Raw genomic sequence first — 17,603 nt, forward strand, 5'->3', positions numbered from 1 at the left:
CTTTTTCCTTTTTTTTTAAATATTTAATTTATTTATTCCCTTTTGTTGCCCTTGTTGTTTTATTGTTGTAGTTATTATTGTCGTCGTTGTTGGATAGGACAGAGAGAAATGGAGAGAGGAGGGGAAGACAGAGAGGAAAGATAGACACCTGCAGACCTGCTTCACCACCTGTGAAGGGACTCCCCTGCAGGTGGGGAGCCGGGGTTCGAACCAGGATCCTTATGCCGGTCCTTGTGCTTTGCGCCACCTGTGCTTAACCCGCTGCGCTACAGCCCAACTCCCCTTTTTCCTTTTTTAAGGTCATTTTGAAGAGGGGCTTTAAGAACAGACAGTGGCCCATTAGGGGAGCAGCTGCAGCTCCCCCAGCACTCTCAGACCCCTGGGTATCAAAGATCTGGGGTGGGCACCCACCATGTCCTCATGGGAGCTAAGAGCCATTTGGACATCAGGGAAGGAAGAAAATGCTTTTTTTTTTAAATTTTTTTTTTTAGAGTTATTAAAGATAGTGAGCAGAGAAATAGCTCACCTGGCAGAGTGCAGGACACACATACAGGTTATTGCCACAGTGGTGTGTGATCTACCAGCGAGCCACCTCCCAACCCCTCACCGAGGTACTGAGGATTACTAAACCAGAGGGTGACTAGAAGCTGGACTGAGACCCTGGCCCTGGTACAGCTGGGAGGGTGCCTACCTCACCATGTATGTATGTATCACCCAGGTTTGAGCCCAGCCTCCAGCACACTGGGGGAGGCTTCAGTGCTGTAGTCGGTCTGTGGAAGTCTATGGAGTGTCAGGGGGGTCCCTCCATAAAGCCATCCTATCTTTTGGAAGGGTTTCCCACTGACTCCTCCTCTGTTCCTTACACACTTTTTTTTTTTTTGCACCAGGGTTAGGGCTTGGTGCCTGTACGATGACTTCACTGCTCCTGGGAGCCACCCTCCCTTTTTTTTTTGATAAAACAGAGAGAAATTGAGAAGGGAGGGGAGATAGAAAAGGAGAGAGAGGGCCAAGTGGTAGCACAGTGGATTAAGCACACGTGGTGTGAAGTGCAAGGACCTGTCTGAGGACCTGGTTTGAGCCCTCAGCTCCCCACCTGCAAGGGAGTCGCTTCACAGACGATGAAGCAGGTCTGCAGGTGTCTTATCTTTCTCTCCCCGTTTGTCTTCCCCTCCTCTCTACATTTCTCTCTGTACCATCCAACAATGATGACAACAATAACAAGGGCAACAAAATGGGAAAAATGACCTCTGGGAGCAGTGGTTTAGTAGTGCAGGTATCTAGCCCCAGCAATAACCCTGTAGGCAAAAAAAAAAAAAAAGGAGAAAAAGAGACACCTGCAGACCTGCTTCGCAGCTCATGAAGCATCCCTGCTGCAGGTGTGGAGCAGGGCTCAAACTGGGTGTGCTACCCCTTTAAAAGCACTCGCTAGTGACCCATTGAGCCGTCCAGAAAGGGAAGAGTAAAGACACCACTTTTGGGTGAAGCGACAGCATGTTGTGTTGTTTGCTTCAATCGGTGGTGTGACAAGTTACACCACATTTGGCAACTGTTTGGGCATGTGAATGGGTGGGGAGACATGGATATCAAGGGATGACTGAACAGGCTTCCTGCTGCTGGTGTGGGTGACATGGTGATGGCCACAGTCAAAAAAGGCAAACCAGAGCTCAGAAAGAAGGTACATCCAGTGGTGGTAATTCGACAACAAAAGTCATACCAGAGAACAGATGGTTTATTTCTATATTTTGAAGACAATGCACGGGTCATTGTAAATAATAAAGGGGAAACGAAAGCTTCTACCCCCACAGGACCAGTTGCAAAGGAGTGTACAGACTTATGGCCCAGGATTGCACGGCAGTGTTGCATGATTCTTCAGTGTATTTGTAAAAAATAAAAACTTATTTGTTTCCATGAAAAAAAAAAAAAAACTGGGTGTGCTATACTATCCTACCCCTCTCCTGTACTATTCTCCTTTTTTATTTGCCTCCAGGGTTATCATTGGGGCTCAGTGCCTGCACTATGAATCCACTGCTCCTGGTGGCCATCCCCCCGCCTTTGTTGTTGCTGCTGCTGCTGTTGTGAATAGGACAGAGAGAAATGGAGAGAGGAGGGGAGACAGAGAAGGGGAGAGAAGTACAGACACCTGCAGACCTGCTCCACCGCTTGTGAAGCGACCACCCTGCAGATGGAGATCTGGGGGCCGGAACCCAAATCCTTGCTCAGGTCCTCCCCCTACCACTCGGCCGCCCTGCACTATTCTTACCACGTGTGTACTGGCTTTTGAGTGAGACGGAATCATCCTGGGTGTGAGGCTCAGGGAAACATCATCCTCAGTTAAACTACCAAAGAACAGTTTCTGAGAGAGGCAAAAACAAAGGAGAGAAAAAACACTCAGGCTGACGAGTGTCAAACAGACGGGAGTTTATTTCTGTGGACTCTCTGGTGCCGGCTGAGGTGGGGGCTCTGTCTGAAGCTCTCCCCGCACTCCAGGCACTTGTAGGGCCTCTCCCCGGTGTGGGTCCGCTGGTGCGTGATGAGGGTGGCGCTCTGGCTGAAGCGCTTCCCGCAGATGGCGCAGCCGTAGGGCTTCTCCCCGGTGTGGGTGCGCTGGTGCTTGGAGAGGTCAGAGAAGCGCTTGAAGCTCTTCTCGCAGTCCTCGCAGGCGTAGGGTCTCTCTCCGCTGTGCAGTCTCTGGTGCCTGGCACGGTGGGCCGGCCGGCAGGTCTCCCCACACTGGTCGCACCTGTAGTGCTTCTCTCGGACATGAACCCGCTGGTGTCGCTTGAGGTGCGAGCTCTGGCGGAAGCTGTCACCGCACTTGGAGCAGGTGTAGGGCTTCTCACCCGTGTGTGTCCTCTGGTGCTTCACCAGGGTGGCGCTCTGGCTGAAGCGCCTCCCACACTCCTGGCATCCGTAGGGCTTCTCCCCGGTGTGAGTGCGCTGGTGTTTGAAGAGGTCGTAGCGCTGTTTGAAGCTCTTCCCGCAGCTGTCGCACCTGTAAGGCCTGGCTTCTGGGCCCTGGCAGGGGGACTCACGCAGGCCTGGCCCCCGGGGGCTGTCCTCACTGGAGACAGGTCTGCAGGGGCTTGACAGGTGCTGTGCCCCAACTTGCACACTCCGTTGGCAGCTGTCCCCATGCTGGGCACCATGACTGGGTCTCGGTGGTGTCTGTGTGTGTTGAGAAAAGAGGAAACTGGAACTGCAGGTGTAACACCCCAGTTCCCTATTTTTGGAGTTTCCCTCCTCTGAGGAACCATTGGTGAAGTCTGAGATGCTGGTGAGTCCTCCTTGCTCCTCAGGACAATGTTCGAGTTTTAGGGACAAGGGGTTTCCTGGCTGCCTCTCTGATCTGTCCTTGTGGGTGTCTGCAGAGGGGGGGGACAGGTGAGGCAGCCCTGCCTGTAGCTGCCCCTGCTCCTCGACTTCGACGATTTCTTGCTTTGGAACCAACTCTTTGTTCTCAGTTCTGGTTTCCAAACCTAAAATATTTAATAGTAGTCACAGTAATAATAACAAATTGCTGACACTTCATTACAAGAGTAAAATATACAGGTACTAATGAAAAAAAAAAACAAAAACTCTTTTAAATAGTTTCCATGAAACCACTCCAAAGGTTAGATCATACTGACTAGTCTCTGAGATGGGCTCACACTGACCTGTAGAAACAGGACTACCTGGAGCCACAACTTATTATTTCCTTTTCACTTATTACTATTTTTTTCCCTTGCAGTTCCAGGGAATGAGCCCAGGACCTTCCTAAACAAATCTTCTACTGTTTATATTCTAGACAGAAACAAAGAACACTGTTCAAGGAGCTGAGTGTCCCCACATGGCGAAAGGGCCTTAACTCTGACAGACCCTCACATGAAGTGGGTTGTGGTCTGTCAGGTGAGCTACTTCCCACCTTTGTAACATTATAACTCCTTCCTTCCTTCCCTCCTTTCTGCCACTAGTATAGCTGGGGCTCAGAGCCTGCAGGGTGACTCCACTTCTCCCATGGCTTTTTTCTCTTCCCCCCTTTCCTTCCTCTCCAATAGAGACAGAGGAAGAGGAGAGAGGGGGAAAAGAAAGCTACTTGAAGACCTGCTCTACTGTTCATTAAGCTTCTCCCCTGCAGGTGGGGACCAGGGGCTTGAACCCAGGTCCTTGTGCATAACATGTGCTCTCTACCAGGTGTGCCATTGCCCAGCCCCTGTAACATTTTTTAGGGGGGAGGGGGAATAAACCCACTGTGGCCAGTTACTAGAATTTGTTAAGCTTGGGTGATACACAGGCACCCACTGTATTTTTCCCTGTGTGTGTTTCTGTCTCACCTAACAATACAGATCAAAAAGGCCTGGGTCCCAGAAGTGACCGGAAGGCTCCTAGCTCACGTGTCTGATGAGTAGGCAGGCTCAGGAGTGGTCAGGAGCCCAGCCCTTCGCAAATGACACACAAGCCAGGCCATGGTACTTACTTGGAGAGATGTTATTTCTCAGGGAGGGGGAGAGTTTGGGGACAGTCTCTCCATCCCGCTGAGCTGTGTCCTTTCGCTCCCACTCTGCCCAGGCTAGCGACACAGCCATATTCTCCACCATCACCAGACCCTGAAACAACAGGAGGCCTCTGGCTCAGGGACTGCTGTTCCTTTCTCAGGAGAAGGGAGGTTGCTGGTCTGAGACTGGGCTCCAGTCAGGTAAGTCCTCAGACTCTGATACTCAAGGAATAGCCCTGGTCCTTGAGTCTTTCTGGGTGAGCCCTGTACTGCTGGGGGAGCTTCAACATGCCCAAAGGCGGCTTGGGGACAGAAGCGCAGCACTCACTGGAGTGTCAGTGCTCTGACTTACCCAAATGAAAACCCAACAGGGATGACAAGGGTTTACAGAGCCAGCAAGTCCTGAGTTCTGGTGCTTGGCTATGGTAGTTTCCTCAGGTGGGAAACACACCAGGCCCTCAGCAGTGGGCAGCAGGTGCTCAGTCACACGTCCTTCCCTTCCCCTTGGCCCAAGCCAAAGAGCAGTTTACATTAAGTGAGCTACCCTTCTGAGGTACATTGGGGGGGGGGGGCTGCAATGCTGGTGTGTGTCCTCTTCTTTTTGATTTTTTAAATATTTTATTTATCAATGAGGAAGACAGGAGGAGAGAGAAAGAGCCAGACATCACTCTGGCACATGTGCTGCCGGGGATCGAACTCAGGACCTCATGCTTGAAAGTCCAAAGCCCTATCACTGCGCCACCTCCCGGACCCCTTTTTGATTATATACACACACACACACACACACACACACACACACACACACACACACACACACATATTATTTTGAATAGAGACAGAAATTGAGAGGAAAGGTAGAGAAAGAAACACCTGCAGCATTGCTTCACCGCTCATGAAGCTTAGGGGCTTGGATGGGGTCCTAGTGTATAGCAACCTGTGCACTCAACCAGGTCTGCCATCACCCAGCCCCTTGTCTACCTTCTTTAAAATTTTTTTTATATTTATTAATTTTTCCCTTTTGTTGTTCTTGTTGTTTTTTATTGTTGTTGTAGTTATTATTGTTATTGATGTCATCGTTTGATAGGACAGAGAAAAATGGAGAGAGGAAGGGAAGATAGATAGGGGTAGAGAGAGAGACCTGCAGACCTGCTTCACAGGTGGTGAAAGCAACTCTCCTGCAGGTGGGGAGCCGGGGGCTCAAACTGGGATCCTTCAGCCAGTACTCGTGCTGCACTACAGCCCGACTCTTCTTTTTTTAAAAAGATTTTTATTTATTTATTAATGAGAAAGGTAGGAAGAGAGAAAGAAAGAACCAGACACCACTCTGGCACGTGCTGCCGGGGATTGAACTCATGACCTCATGCTTGAAAGTCTAGTGCTTTAGCCACTGCGCCACCTCCCGGACCATGTCTACCTTCTTCTAAGAAAAACTGAGAGCAGTGAAGCCCGACAATGACAATAAGCAAGCAAAAACATAGTTGGTTGAGCATTTGCAGAAACTAAAGCTGTAGTTCTTAGGATGGAAAGGAACTTGGGGGCTCTCACACAGAGGGGCCTTTTCTTTTGGGGTAATCTTCCCAGGCAGGCCGTGGGGTCCTATCCCCAAGCTGAGCTAACTCTTCTAACTTCAGCTCTGTATAATAACTATCTTATAACTTGCTAGAGGAAGAAGACTAGGAATTGCGCACCTATTACAACTTCTAACTTGTCTATATATAGATATACACTCATATATATGTTTATACACATACATAACATACATATCTATACCATATCTAAATATATATATATATATATATATATATATATATATGTAGCAGAGCACTGTTCAGCTCTGGCTTCTGCTGGTGCAGGGGATTGAATTTGAGACTGGGTAGCCTCAGGCATGCGAGTCTCTTTGCATCACCATTCTTTTTTTATTATTTTATTTATTTATTAAACCGAAGCCCTGCCTCCACCTTTCTTTTTATTTATTTATTTATTCCCTTTTGTTGCCCTTGTTTTATTATTGTAGTTATTCTTGTTGTCATCATTGTTAGATAGGACAGAGAGAAGTGGAGAGAGGAGGGGAAGACATAGGGGAAGACAGAGAGAAAGACACCTGCAGACCTACTTTAACTGCCTGTGATGCGACTTCCCTGCAGGTAGGGAGCTGGGGGCTCGGAACCGGGATCCTTATGCCGGTGCTTGTGCTTTGTGCCACGTGCGCTTAACCCGCTGCGCTACCGCCCGACTCCCTATTTTATTTATTTTAATTAGAAAGAGTAGATAGATAGGTAGATCTCAGTTCTGGCTTATGGTGATGCTGGGGGCTGAACCTAAGACCTCAGAGCCTCAGGCTTGAAAGGCTTTTGCAGAACCATTATGCTGTCTCCCCAGCCCTAGTATTTTTTTAACCAGAGCATTGCTCAGCTCTGACTTCTGGTGGCGCAGGGAATTGAACTCGAGACTTTGCAGGCTCAGGCATGCCAGTCTCTCTGCATCACCATTATGCCACCTCCCCCACTTAAGCCCCAACCCACGAGGGAGGGAGGGAGTTGGGAAAAGTCCCAGTTTGGCCGCATCCTGCCCACAGTGCCCAGCAGGGAGGGCAGGCCCGGGCCCTGCACCCGCCCGCCGCCTCACCGGCAGCGGGGTCCCGTCCAGCGCGGACCGCAGAGCGCGCACGGCGGCCGCCGCCTCCTCCGCGCTCCCCGGGCTGCGCTGCCGCACCCACGCCTGCAGCTCGCGGGGCAGGATGCTCAGGAACTGCTCCAGCACCAGCAGCTCCAGGATCTGCTCCTTCGAGTGCAGCTCGGGCCGCAGCCAGCGGCGGCAGAGCTCTCGCAGCCGGCTCAGCGCCTCCTCGGGCCCCGCCACCTCCTGGTAGCGGAGCCTCCTGAAGTGCAGCCGGAAGGTCTCGGGGTCGTGCGGACAGCCGCGGGCCGGGCCGGGCTCTGGTTCCTGGCCGCCGGGAGGGTCCTGCTCCACTTTCACCGTCAGCGGTCCATCCGGCAGCGGCGGCGAGGACACCATCCAGGCTCCCGGCTCCACGCCGCCGCCGGGGCTGGCAGGCGACACCGAGCTCATCGCTCCCAGCAGGGCCCCCGGAATGTGGCCTGCGTGCGCGGAGACAGCACAGCCTCCCTCAAAGTCCCACAACTCGCCCACGCCCTCCCCACAGCGCGGGGCAACACTCAAAGCCGGCTGGCCCACCCACAACCAGCCAGCCCCGGGCTTCCCTAGCCGGGACCCAAAACACAAATCTGGCCGGAAATACGTCACCAACTCCCCTGCGCTACGCTCGTCAGGTCATTTCCGGAGCCTCTCTAGGCTCCTGGGAGGGTTGAAGTGCGGCTTTGTGTCGTCCCCTCTACCAAGGCCTTCTAGAAGTACTTTTGAAGTGTGTACCTTTCCTGCACAGTTTATATAGTCTTTCAGCTTGCAGAACTCACAGCTACTCTTTCAAAACTTGGGTGGCGTTGTCGGACACGTTGTCGTCTTGTAAATAAAGGTTTGCAAATGTTATTTTAGAGATCTACTTGTACAGTGAGTGGCAAACAATTTTCCATGCTTTTATGTAAGAAAGGAAAATTAGGTAGGGAGAAAGGAGAGGGGAGCAGGGGTAAAATGGGATTACAAATTCAATTATGCATTTTTTAAATTAATTAATTTACTATTGGATAGAGACAGAGAAATTGAGAAAGGAGGGGAGAAAGAGAGGGCGAGAGACAGAGACACCTGCAGCCCTGCTTCACCACTCATGAAGCTGTCTCCCTGCAGGTGGGGGGGACCAGGGACTTGAACCTGAGTCCTTGTGCACTATAGTATGTGCACTTAACCAGGTGCACCACTGCCTGGCCCCTAATTCTGTATATTTTTTAAAATAATAATTTAAAAAATATTTTATAGGATTTATTCATTTTTGCATAGAGACAGAAATTGAGAGGGAGGGGCCGGGTGGTGGCGCACCTAGTTGAGCGCACGTATTACAATGCGTAAGGACCCAGGTTCAAGCCCCCCGACCCCACCTGCAGCAGGAAATTTTTGCGAGTGGTGAAGCAGTGCTGCAGGTGTCTCTCTGTCTTTCGCTCTCTCTCTGTCACCCCTTACCTCTTGATTTCTGGCTGTCTCTAGCCAATAAATAAATATAATAAAAAATAAAAAAATTGAGAGGGAAAGGGGAGATAGAACTGGAGACAGAGAGAGACCCTGACCGAGATCTACAGTACTGCTTCACCTCTCATGAAGCTTCTTACTGCAGGTGGGGACCAGGGTTTTGAACCCAGGTTCTTGAATGTAGTAATAAGTGTGTTCAAGCAGGTGCCCTACCATCTGGCCCCAAAGCCATGTATTAATAGTGGATTAGGATGAACCCAGCCCTTTTGGGTAGAAAAAAACAGAGGAAGGCCCCATGAGTACAAAGGGAAAATGAGAGTGTGTGGTGCAAAGCACAAGGACTGGCAGAAGGATCCTGGTTCGAGCCCCCGGCTCCCCACCTGCAGGGGAGTCATTTCACAAGCAGTGAAGCAGGTCTGCAGGTGTCTGTCTCTCTCTCCCCCTGTCTTCCCTTCCTCTCTCCATTTCTGTTATCCAACAACAATGACATCATCAACAACAATAACTACAATAATAAAACAAGGGCAATAAAAAGGAATAAATAAATAAATATAAAAAGTGAGAGTGATATTAGGCAATATCTTAAAAAGATCTCTACAGTAAATTAGTAAATTAGATTAATGACAGGCATCAAAACACAATTCCAAAAGTTTTGTTCTGGGACTGGGGAGATATCCCAGAGGTTGTAAAGGTGCCTTTTATGCCAAAAGCCCAGCTTTAATTCCTGGAATCATTACTAGCCAGAACTGAGCAGTGCTCAGTTTAAAAAGAAGGTGGTGGGCCAGGAAAGCAGCGGTGCGGGGAATGTGTAGGGCTAGCTGTGCTCCCAGAATGCAGTGCCTGGTGCTCCTGGCAGGGCTCTGAGCCTCCGACTGCCAGTTGTGGGGGGGGGGGGGGGGAGGCGGGCTTCCCCAGCCCCATTGGTTTGTAGGGCAGGACCAGGCACGTGTAAGTTGAAACAAAATGAAGATTTTTTTCTGAGTCTCATTAAAGTTTTTGTGGTGGACCAGTGCCCCTACATGGCGGAATCATGCAGGTAGCATGTGGAGTTTGACATGCTGGTGAAATATAGGACGCAAGGAATCATCCCTCTGATGCCCATATCCAAAGCACTGTGAACTTTCTCCATGGAATACTATACAGTCATCTATGATATATTTCCTTTCAAGAGGCTGTTAGGTGAATTTTATTGTGAGTGACACTGGAGTACATGTTTTAAATTCTTGGACCCAGGAAGACCAGAAATCGCAGGAGCTAATGTCAACACTAGTTGGGCCTCCTAGCCCAGGGGCAGATCCAGAATGCTGCAGTATTCTTCATGGCCTTGTAGCTGCTGTAGAAACTCTTGGTGAAATTACAGAATACCAACTTGAGGCATGTACTCTACTAATGGAGAATGCAGAAGATGTTGGAAACAGAGGGCAAGGGCAAATCATCTGCATTACAAACGCAAAGAGTGATAGTCAGTGTGCAGATGCTTGAGGACTGTGTCCAGGAAACAATTCAGGAGCATAACAAGCTTGCTGCAGATTCAGATCATCTCATGCAGATTCAGAAGTGTGAGCTTGTCTTAATCCATATCTGTCCTGGAGGTAAAGACAGCCATGTTTGTATCTGATCAACCTAAAAAAGAGTTGTCCCCAGTTTTAACCAGTGAAATTCACAGAGTTTGTGCGGGAAGGCATCTTGCTACCAAATTAAATATTTTAGTTCAACATTTTGACTTGGCATCAACTACTATTACAAATATTCCAATGAAGGAAGAGCAGCATGCTAACACATCTGCCAACTGTGATGTGGAGCTCCTTCATCACCAGGATGCAAATGTAGACTTCCTGAAAAGTGGTGATACCCACCTAGGTGGCAGCAGCAGAGAAGGCTCATTTAAAGAAACTAATGGGGGGCCAGGTGGTGGCACATCTGGTTATGTGCTCACATTACGGTGCACAAACCCAGGTCCCCACCTGAAAGGGAAATCACGAGTGGTGAAGCAAGGCTGCAGGTGTCTTTGTCTCTCTCCCTCTTCTTCTCTCTCTTCCCCACCCCTCTCAGTTTCTCTCTGTTTCTATCCAATAATAAATAAAAATATTTTTTAAAAGATGTGGTCTGGGAGGTGGCGCAGTGAATAAAGCATGAAGTCCTCAGTTCCATTCCTGGCAGCACATGTACCTGGCTCTTTCTCTCTCCTACTATGTTTCTCATTAATAAATAAATAAAATCTTTAAAATTTTTTTAAAAATTAAAAAAATTGTAGGTGTGTGTTTATAATATATAAATTTCCATATAGTAATTCACATATAAATAAAAAAGAAACTATAATTTTAAAGTGGTGTACCCCAAGGACAAACAACACTGAATTACATTATTGAACTGGTGCTATTAGATTTCACCTGTAGATGTAAATAGTAGACCTTACTAATTTCATTCTAAATGGTTGTTCTGTTTTATTGGAATAACCATGAAAATCAGGTTCCAAAGTCATTAGTCATATGTTTAGCAGCCATGGAGGAGAGATTTTTTTTTTTTTTTTGGCATGTTCATAGTAGCTCTCAATCCATTCTAGAAGATCCACCTTTAATTAGTGAAGGATGTGGAGGAAGAGTTACAGACTACCGGATCACAACCCCAGATATAAAATTGATGAAAATCTTGAGATCCCTTTGAAATGAGAAAAAGATCAGCTAGAAAAACATACCCGGTATTGGTCTATGGTAATTTCACAAACTACCATTTTTAACATGCAAGCGGTCATTCCATTAGCCAGTGTTACTGTGAAAGAATCTCCAACAGAAGATGTACTAAACTGTCAAAAAAATATATATAATTTAGTTGATATGGAAAGGAAAAATCCTCAACCTACAGTTGGTACAAGAGGAAAAAAGCCCCCAAAGAGATAAACAGTACCGCATCATGTGGAATGAATTAGAAACGCTTGTCAGAACCCATATCAACAACGCAGAGAGTCATCAAAGAGAATTGGAATGTCTGATGGCTTGCAGGAGCAAGCCTCCAGAAGAAGAAGATCGAAAGAGTGAGGGAGGGAGAGGGAGGACACGTCAGAGAAAGGTGTGAAAGATTATGAACAGTAGAAATCCTGGCAAGATTCAGAGAGATTAAAAAGAATCATAGAATGTGGGAAAGAAGAGTTGGCTGAAGCTGAAATTATAAAAGATTCACTTGATTCTCCAGAACCTCCAAGCAAAAAGCCTCTTGAGGTTGTTGAAACTCTGCCAGTAGAAAAATCTAAAGGACCAGTGTCTTTGTTATCCTTATGGAGTAATAGAATCAATATGGGCAATTCCAGAAAGCACCAGGAGTTTGCTAGGTGTTTGAACTTTATTAACAACAGAACTGAGTTGTATCAGCATCTTAAAGAGGAAAATGGGATGGAGTCAACAGAAAATGGAAAAACCAGGCGTCAGGCGGTAGCGCAGCGGGTTAAGCTCACGTGGCGTAAAGCGCAAGGACTGGTATAAGGATCCCAGTTTGAGCCCCCGGCTCCCCACCTGCAGGGGAGTCACTTCACAGGCGGTGAAGCAGGTTTGCAGGTGTCTTTCTCTCCCCCCTTTGTCTTCCCCTCTTCTCTCAATTTCTCTGTGACCTATCCAACAATGATGACATCAACAATAACAACAATAATAACTACAACAATAAAAAAACAAGGGCAACAAAAGGGAAAATAAATATTAAAAAAAGAAAAAAAATGGAAAAGCCAGCGAGCAATGAAGAGTGCTATGAGCAACTCGATTAGTGTACTGCAGAAATATTTTTGGCAGAATTTGATATAAGTACTTTTACAGCTAGATTGTATAGCAGATGTTTCCTGAACTGGTTTTTACATTTTTTAAATATTTCCAACTTTATTTTTTTTGTATTACTTGTAAAATTGGCACACATGACAAAGATATATATTTGAAAATTCCACCACCCACCTACAATTACACAAATTAATTTTTAAAAATATTTTTAATCCTTTTTTTAAAACTTTATTTTTTACTGGATAGAGACAGAGAGAAATTGAGGGGAAAGGAAGATAGAGATGGAGAGAGACACCTGCAGCCCTGCTTCACCGCTCGTGAAGCTTTCCCTCTGCAGGTGGGGACCAGGGGCTTGAACCCGGGTCCTTGCGCACTGTAGTGTGTGTGCTTAACCAGGTGCGCCACCGCCTGGTCCCACACAAATTTATTTTATGGTAAAGGGGATTCCCACTGGAAAAAGTTTTTAAAGAAATTCTTACTTTTCTTTGCCAAATAAAACTACTACACTATCTGAAATGTAAAAATTGTAGTATTGCTTTAGGAAAAATTGTTTTATTTTTAATTTATTTCAAAACATTTTTTAAATTTTTAAAAAATATTTATTTTCCCTTTTGTTGCCCTTTTTTGTTGTTGTTGTAGTTATTATTGTTTTTTGTTTGTTTTAAAATATTTATTCCCTTTTGTTGCCCTTGTTTTATTGTTGTAGTTATTATTGTTGTTGTTGATGATGTCGTCGTTGTTGGATAGGACAGAGAGAAATGGAGAGAGGAGGGAAGACAGAGAGGGGGCGAGAAAGACACCTGTAGACCTGCTTTACCGCCTTTGAAGTGACTCCCCTGCATGTGGGGAGCCTGGGCCTGGAACCCGGATCAGGATCTTTAAGCCGGTCTTTGCTTTGTGCCACGTGCGCTTAACCCATTGTGCTACCGCCGGACTCCCCCTATTTTTTTTTTTTTTAGTATTTTATTTATTTTATTTTTGAGAGAGATACAGAGAGAGAAAGACACAGAGAGAAACACCAAAGCACTGCACAGCTCTGGCTTATGGTGGTGCGGGGGATTGAACCTGGGACTTTGGAGCCTTAGGCATGAGAGTCTTTGCATAACCATTATGCTATCTACCCCCACCCAGTTATTATTGTTGTTATTGATGTCTTTCTTGTTGGATAGGACAGAGAAATCGAGAGAGGAGGGCAAGACAGAGAGGGAGAGACAAAGACAGACACCTGCAGATCCCCTTCACTGCCTGTGAAGTGACTCCTCTGCAGGTGGGGAGCCGGAGGCTCAAACCGGGATCCTTCCACTTGTCCTTGTGCTTTGCATCACTTGCGCTTAACCCACTGTGCTACCTAGCCTGACTGCCTTCAAAACATTTAATAAGGTTATTTAATTGTTGTACGCTTTACATTGGGTTCTAGTTCTCCCCCGCCAAGAGAATTGGATCAGTCCTGTTAGTTTCGCGGGCCTGCTTGGCCCCACCCCTGGGAACCCCACAAGAGGGTTCCTGAGTTCCAGAGTAAGAGTGCTTGCGCCACCGCAAAGAGACAGCAGAGTTCTGTTTGGTGATTAGTTTGGTTTAGTTTATGAATCGTCGTTCCTGAATAAAGAAATACAGCTTCCCTGCCCAGCCGTTGTCTCCGTGTCTCTGTTACCCGCCCGTGAAGCCAGCCCGCCCAGCAGGAGCCGTCCGAATTTTAACAACATTTAATGATTGTAAAATTTAGAACATTTTATCTTAAATTAGGTAAGATTTTGCAGTACCTAATATGAAAGTTAAACCTGGGGCCAGGTGGTGGCACACCTGGTTAAGCACTCACATTACAGTGCACAAAGACACAGGTTCAAGCCCCTGGTCCCCACCTGCAGGGGGAAAGTTCCATGAGTGATGAAGCAGGGCTACAGATGTCTCTCTCCATCTCCATCTCCTCTTCCCTTCGATAATAAAATAAAAAATATTTAAAAAAGTTAAACATACTAATTTCTAGCACATAGAGTGCTTTTCCAGAATGGAATGCTATTTTGTTAATTGTATATTTTTAGTTTGTGTTTACCTGAGTAAAAAGCTGAGTTTTCAAGTAGTTGGTATACATTTATATTTCCCCAGTTTGAATGATGCTACTTTTTTTCTACCACTAAAAAAAAAAAAAAAAGGAAGCAAGACCAGTTACACAATGCACAGTGTGTCTGCAAGACCAGTTACACAATGCACAGTGTGTCTTATGTAAAAGCAAGTTATTAATAGTAGTTTAGGAGAGACTCAGCTCTTTTGCAGAGAAAAGGAGGAAGAGAAAGTCCCCATGAGTAGTACAAAGGGAAAAATGGGTTGTGATGCTGGGTAACCTTTTTTCTTTTCTTTTCTTTTTTTGCTCTTGGGTTATTGCTGTGGCTTGGTGCCTGCACTACGACAAATCACTCCTGGAGGCCATTTTTCCCCACTTTTTTTTGCCCTTCTTGTTATTGTTGTCATTGCTGTTGCTGTTGTTGTTGTTGGATAGGACAGAGAGAAATGGAGAGAGGAGGGGAAGACAGAGGGGGGAGAGAAAGACAGACAACTGCAGACCTGCTTCACCGCCTGTGAAGCGACCCCCCTGCAGGTGGGGAGCCGGGGACTCGAACTGGGATCCTCACAGAGGTCCTTGTGCTTCCTGCCATGTGCGCTTAACCCGCCAGACCCCCAATGTTTTTTCTTTTTTATTTGGGGAGGGGTAAATGGTTTCCAGTACAGTTGTTGACACATGAGTGCAATTTCTCATCTTGTCATGATAGGTGTCTACCAGACACTCTCACCCCGACTTGGTTCCTTTCCCTTCATCAGGCAGCAGGACCTCAACCCCTCCCCAGGCACTTCCCTGCCCTCCTTCTCCAGAGTCTTTTGCTTTGCTGCAATATGCCCAACTTGTCCAAGTTTTACTCTTTCTGTTCTTGTTTCTTTTTTTTTTTAAATTAAAAAAAATTTATTTTCCCTTTTGTTGCCCTTGTTGTTTTTCATTGTTGTTGTAGTTATTTTATTTTTTTAAGTTTACTGTTTTACTTTTATTCCCTTTTGTTGCCCTTGTTGTTTTATTGTTGTAGTTATTGTTGTTGTTACTGTTGTCATCATTGTTGGATAGTTGGATAGGACAGAGAGAAATGGAGAGAGGAGGGGAAGACAGAGAGGAGGAGAGAAAGATAGACACCTGCAGACCTGCTTCACCGCCTGTGCAGCGACTCCCCTGCAGGTGGGGAGCCGGGGTTCGAACTGGGATCCTTATGCCGGTCCTTGTGCTTTGCGCCACCTGCGCTTAACCCGCTGCGCTACAGCCCGACTCCCTGGACTCCCCTTTTTTATATTTATTTATTCCCTTTTGTTGTCCTTGTTGTTTTATTATTGTTGTCGTTGTTGGATAGGACAGAGAGAAATGGAGAGAGGAGGGGAAGACAGAGATGGGGAGAGAAAGATAAGACACCTGCAGACCTGCTTCACCGCTTGTGAAGTGACCCCCCTGCAGGTGGGGAGCTGGGGGCTTGAACCGAGATCCTTATGCCGGTCCTTGCGCTTTGCGTCACCTGCGCTTAACCAGCTGCACTACCGCCAGACTCCCCGTTGTTGTAGTTATTGTTATTAGGACAGAGAGAAATGTAAAGAGATGGGGAACACAGAGGAGAAGAGAAAGATAGACACCTGCAGACCTGCTTCACTGCCTGTGAAGTGACTCCCCTGCAGGTGGGGAGCCGGGGGCTCCAACCAGGATCCTTCTTTTTTAAATTTTTATTATTATTTTTTTAATATTTATTTTATTTATTCCCTTTTGTTGCCCTTGTTGTTTTATTGTTGTAGTTATTGTTGTTGTTGTTGTTGTTGGATAGGACAGAGAGAAATGGAGAGAGGAGGGCAAGACAGAGAGGAGGAGAGAAAGATAGACACCTGCAGACCTGCTTCACAGCCTGTGAAGCGACTCCCCTGCAGGTGGGGAGCCGGGGTTCGAACCGGGATCCTTATGCCACACCAGGATCCTTCTGCCAATCCTTGTGCTTTGTGCCATGTGCACTTAACTTGCTGCGCTACTGCTTCTTCTATCAAGATGTGGAGACTAATCTCCTATCATCTGAATCTGGGCTGAAGCTGTAGCTTGCTTTGATGTAAAGTGGCAGAGGTGACATTGGATTTGTTTCTAGCCTAGGTATCAAGAACCCTCACACCCTCTGATTTCTTGCTCTTAGTACCTGTGACCATCACTGAACAAGTCCCAGGTTCGCCTGCTGGGTGATGGGAGACACATGGTCCAGTTGCTTCCTCTCACTCCAACTGAGTATCAGTCAGCTTCCGGTGACAATTGCTTAGCTCACTATCAGTTGGTCACAGAGAAAAGAAGCCCAGAAGAAGTTCTGTGTAAACCCTCACTAGGGCCAAACACCTCATCACAGACCCCTGCAAGCGTCAACCCGGCTTTGACCTAGCACGTTATGATTGGGCCCTCCCTCCTCAATCGCTATCGAACAGGCCATGGCCAGTGCGCCGCTATGTTCCATCGCTGGGGAGCCAGAGACGACCTGAACTGTCCCTGCGGCTCCAGACAGACTATGACCCACATAGTCAAGGACTGCCACCTCTCCAGATTCAAAGGAGGTCTCAAAACTTGACATCAGGCTCAACCTGACACTGTTGACTGGCTACGGAAGAAGGGCAAACGCTAGAAGAAGAAGAAAAGGGCCCAGGATGTAGCTTAGGGGTAAAGCACTTGCTTTGCATGTATGGGTTCAATCCTTGGAACTTCCCCCACCAAAAAAAAAAAAAAAAAAAAAGTCTGGAAGGAGGTAGTTTGTTATGCAACAAAACTACCAGATATACTTTTTTTTTAATTTCTTTTTTTTAAAGACTTTATCTATTCATGAGAAAGATATGAGGAGAGAGAGAAAGAATCAGACATCACTCTGGCACATGTGCTGCCAGGGATCAAACTGAGGACCTCCTGCTTGAGAGTCCAAAGCTTTGTCACTGTGCCACCTCCCGGACCACTTTTTTTTTTGATTTTTTTATTGGGAAATTAATGTTTTACATTTGACAGTAAATACAATAGTTTGTACCAGATACACTTTTAGAAAATAGGAACCAATTTAATTCAAAATATTAACAAAAAAGATAAAACTTTTAGAAATAAATCTATGTGCCAGGTCCATATGAAGGAAACTTTAAAAGACCTCCCAACAATTCAAAATCAGGCCTTTTTTTTCCCCCTGCAAATATAAAGGCAGTTTATGTTCTTGGATAGGAAAAACAACTTTATAAGTAGATATGTT

The 17,603-nt window shown here is 46.6% G+C and overlaps 1 protein-coding gene and 2 pseudogenes across 1 annotated transcript; 2 read left to right on the top strand and 1 right to left on the bottom strand.

The window, feature by feature from the left end:
- The first annotated feature begins 1,406 nt into the window (after nucleotides 1-1,406).
- Nucleotides 1,407-1,529, top strand: LOC132533267 (small nucleolar RNA SNORA21; annotated as a pseudogene).
- Nucleotides 1,530-2,398: 869 nt separating this feature from the next.
- On the bottom strand, nucleotides 2,399-7,702 carry ZNF394 (zinc finger protein 394). The gene is made up of 3 exons (XM_007536293.3): nucleotides 7,097-7,702; nucleotides 4,454-4,583; nucleotides 2,399-3,476 (listed from the first exon to the last, which is right to left on the bottom strand). The coding sequence occupies exons 1-3, from the start codon at nucleotides 7,538-7,540 to the stop codon at nucleotides 2,404-2,406; spliced, it is 1,647 nt and encodes a 548-aa protein (XP_007536355.1). The 5' UTR covers nucleotides 7,541-7,702; the 3' UTR covers nucleotides 2,399-2,403.
- A 3,286-nt stretch (nucleotides 7,703-10,988) lies between these two features.
- LOC103125502 (integrator complex subunit 13-like) lies at nucleotides 10,989-16,535 on the top strand (annotated as a pseudogene).
- The last annotated feature ends 1,068 nt before the right edge of the window (nucleotides 16,536-17,603 follow it).

Source organism: Erinaceus europaeus, chromosome 15, assembly GCF_950295315.1.
Source record: "Erinaceus europaeus chromosome 15, mEriEur2.1, whole genome shotgun sequence".
NCBI classification, from domain to species: Eukaryota; Metazoa; Chordata; class Mammalia; order Eulipotyphla; family Erinaceidae; genus Erinaceus; species Erinaceus europaeus.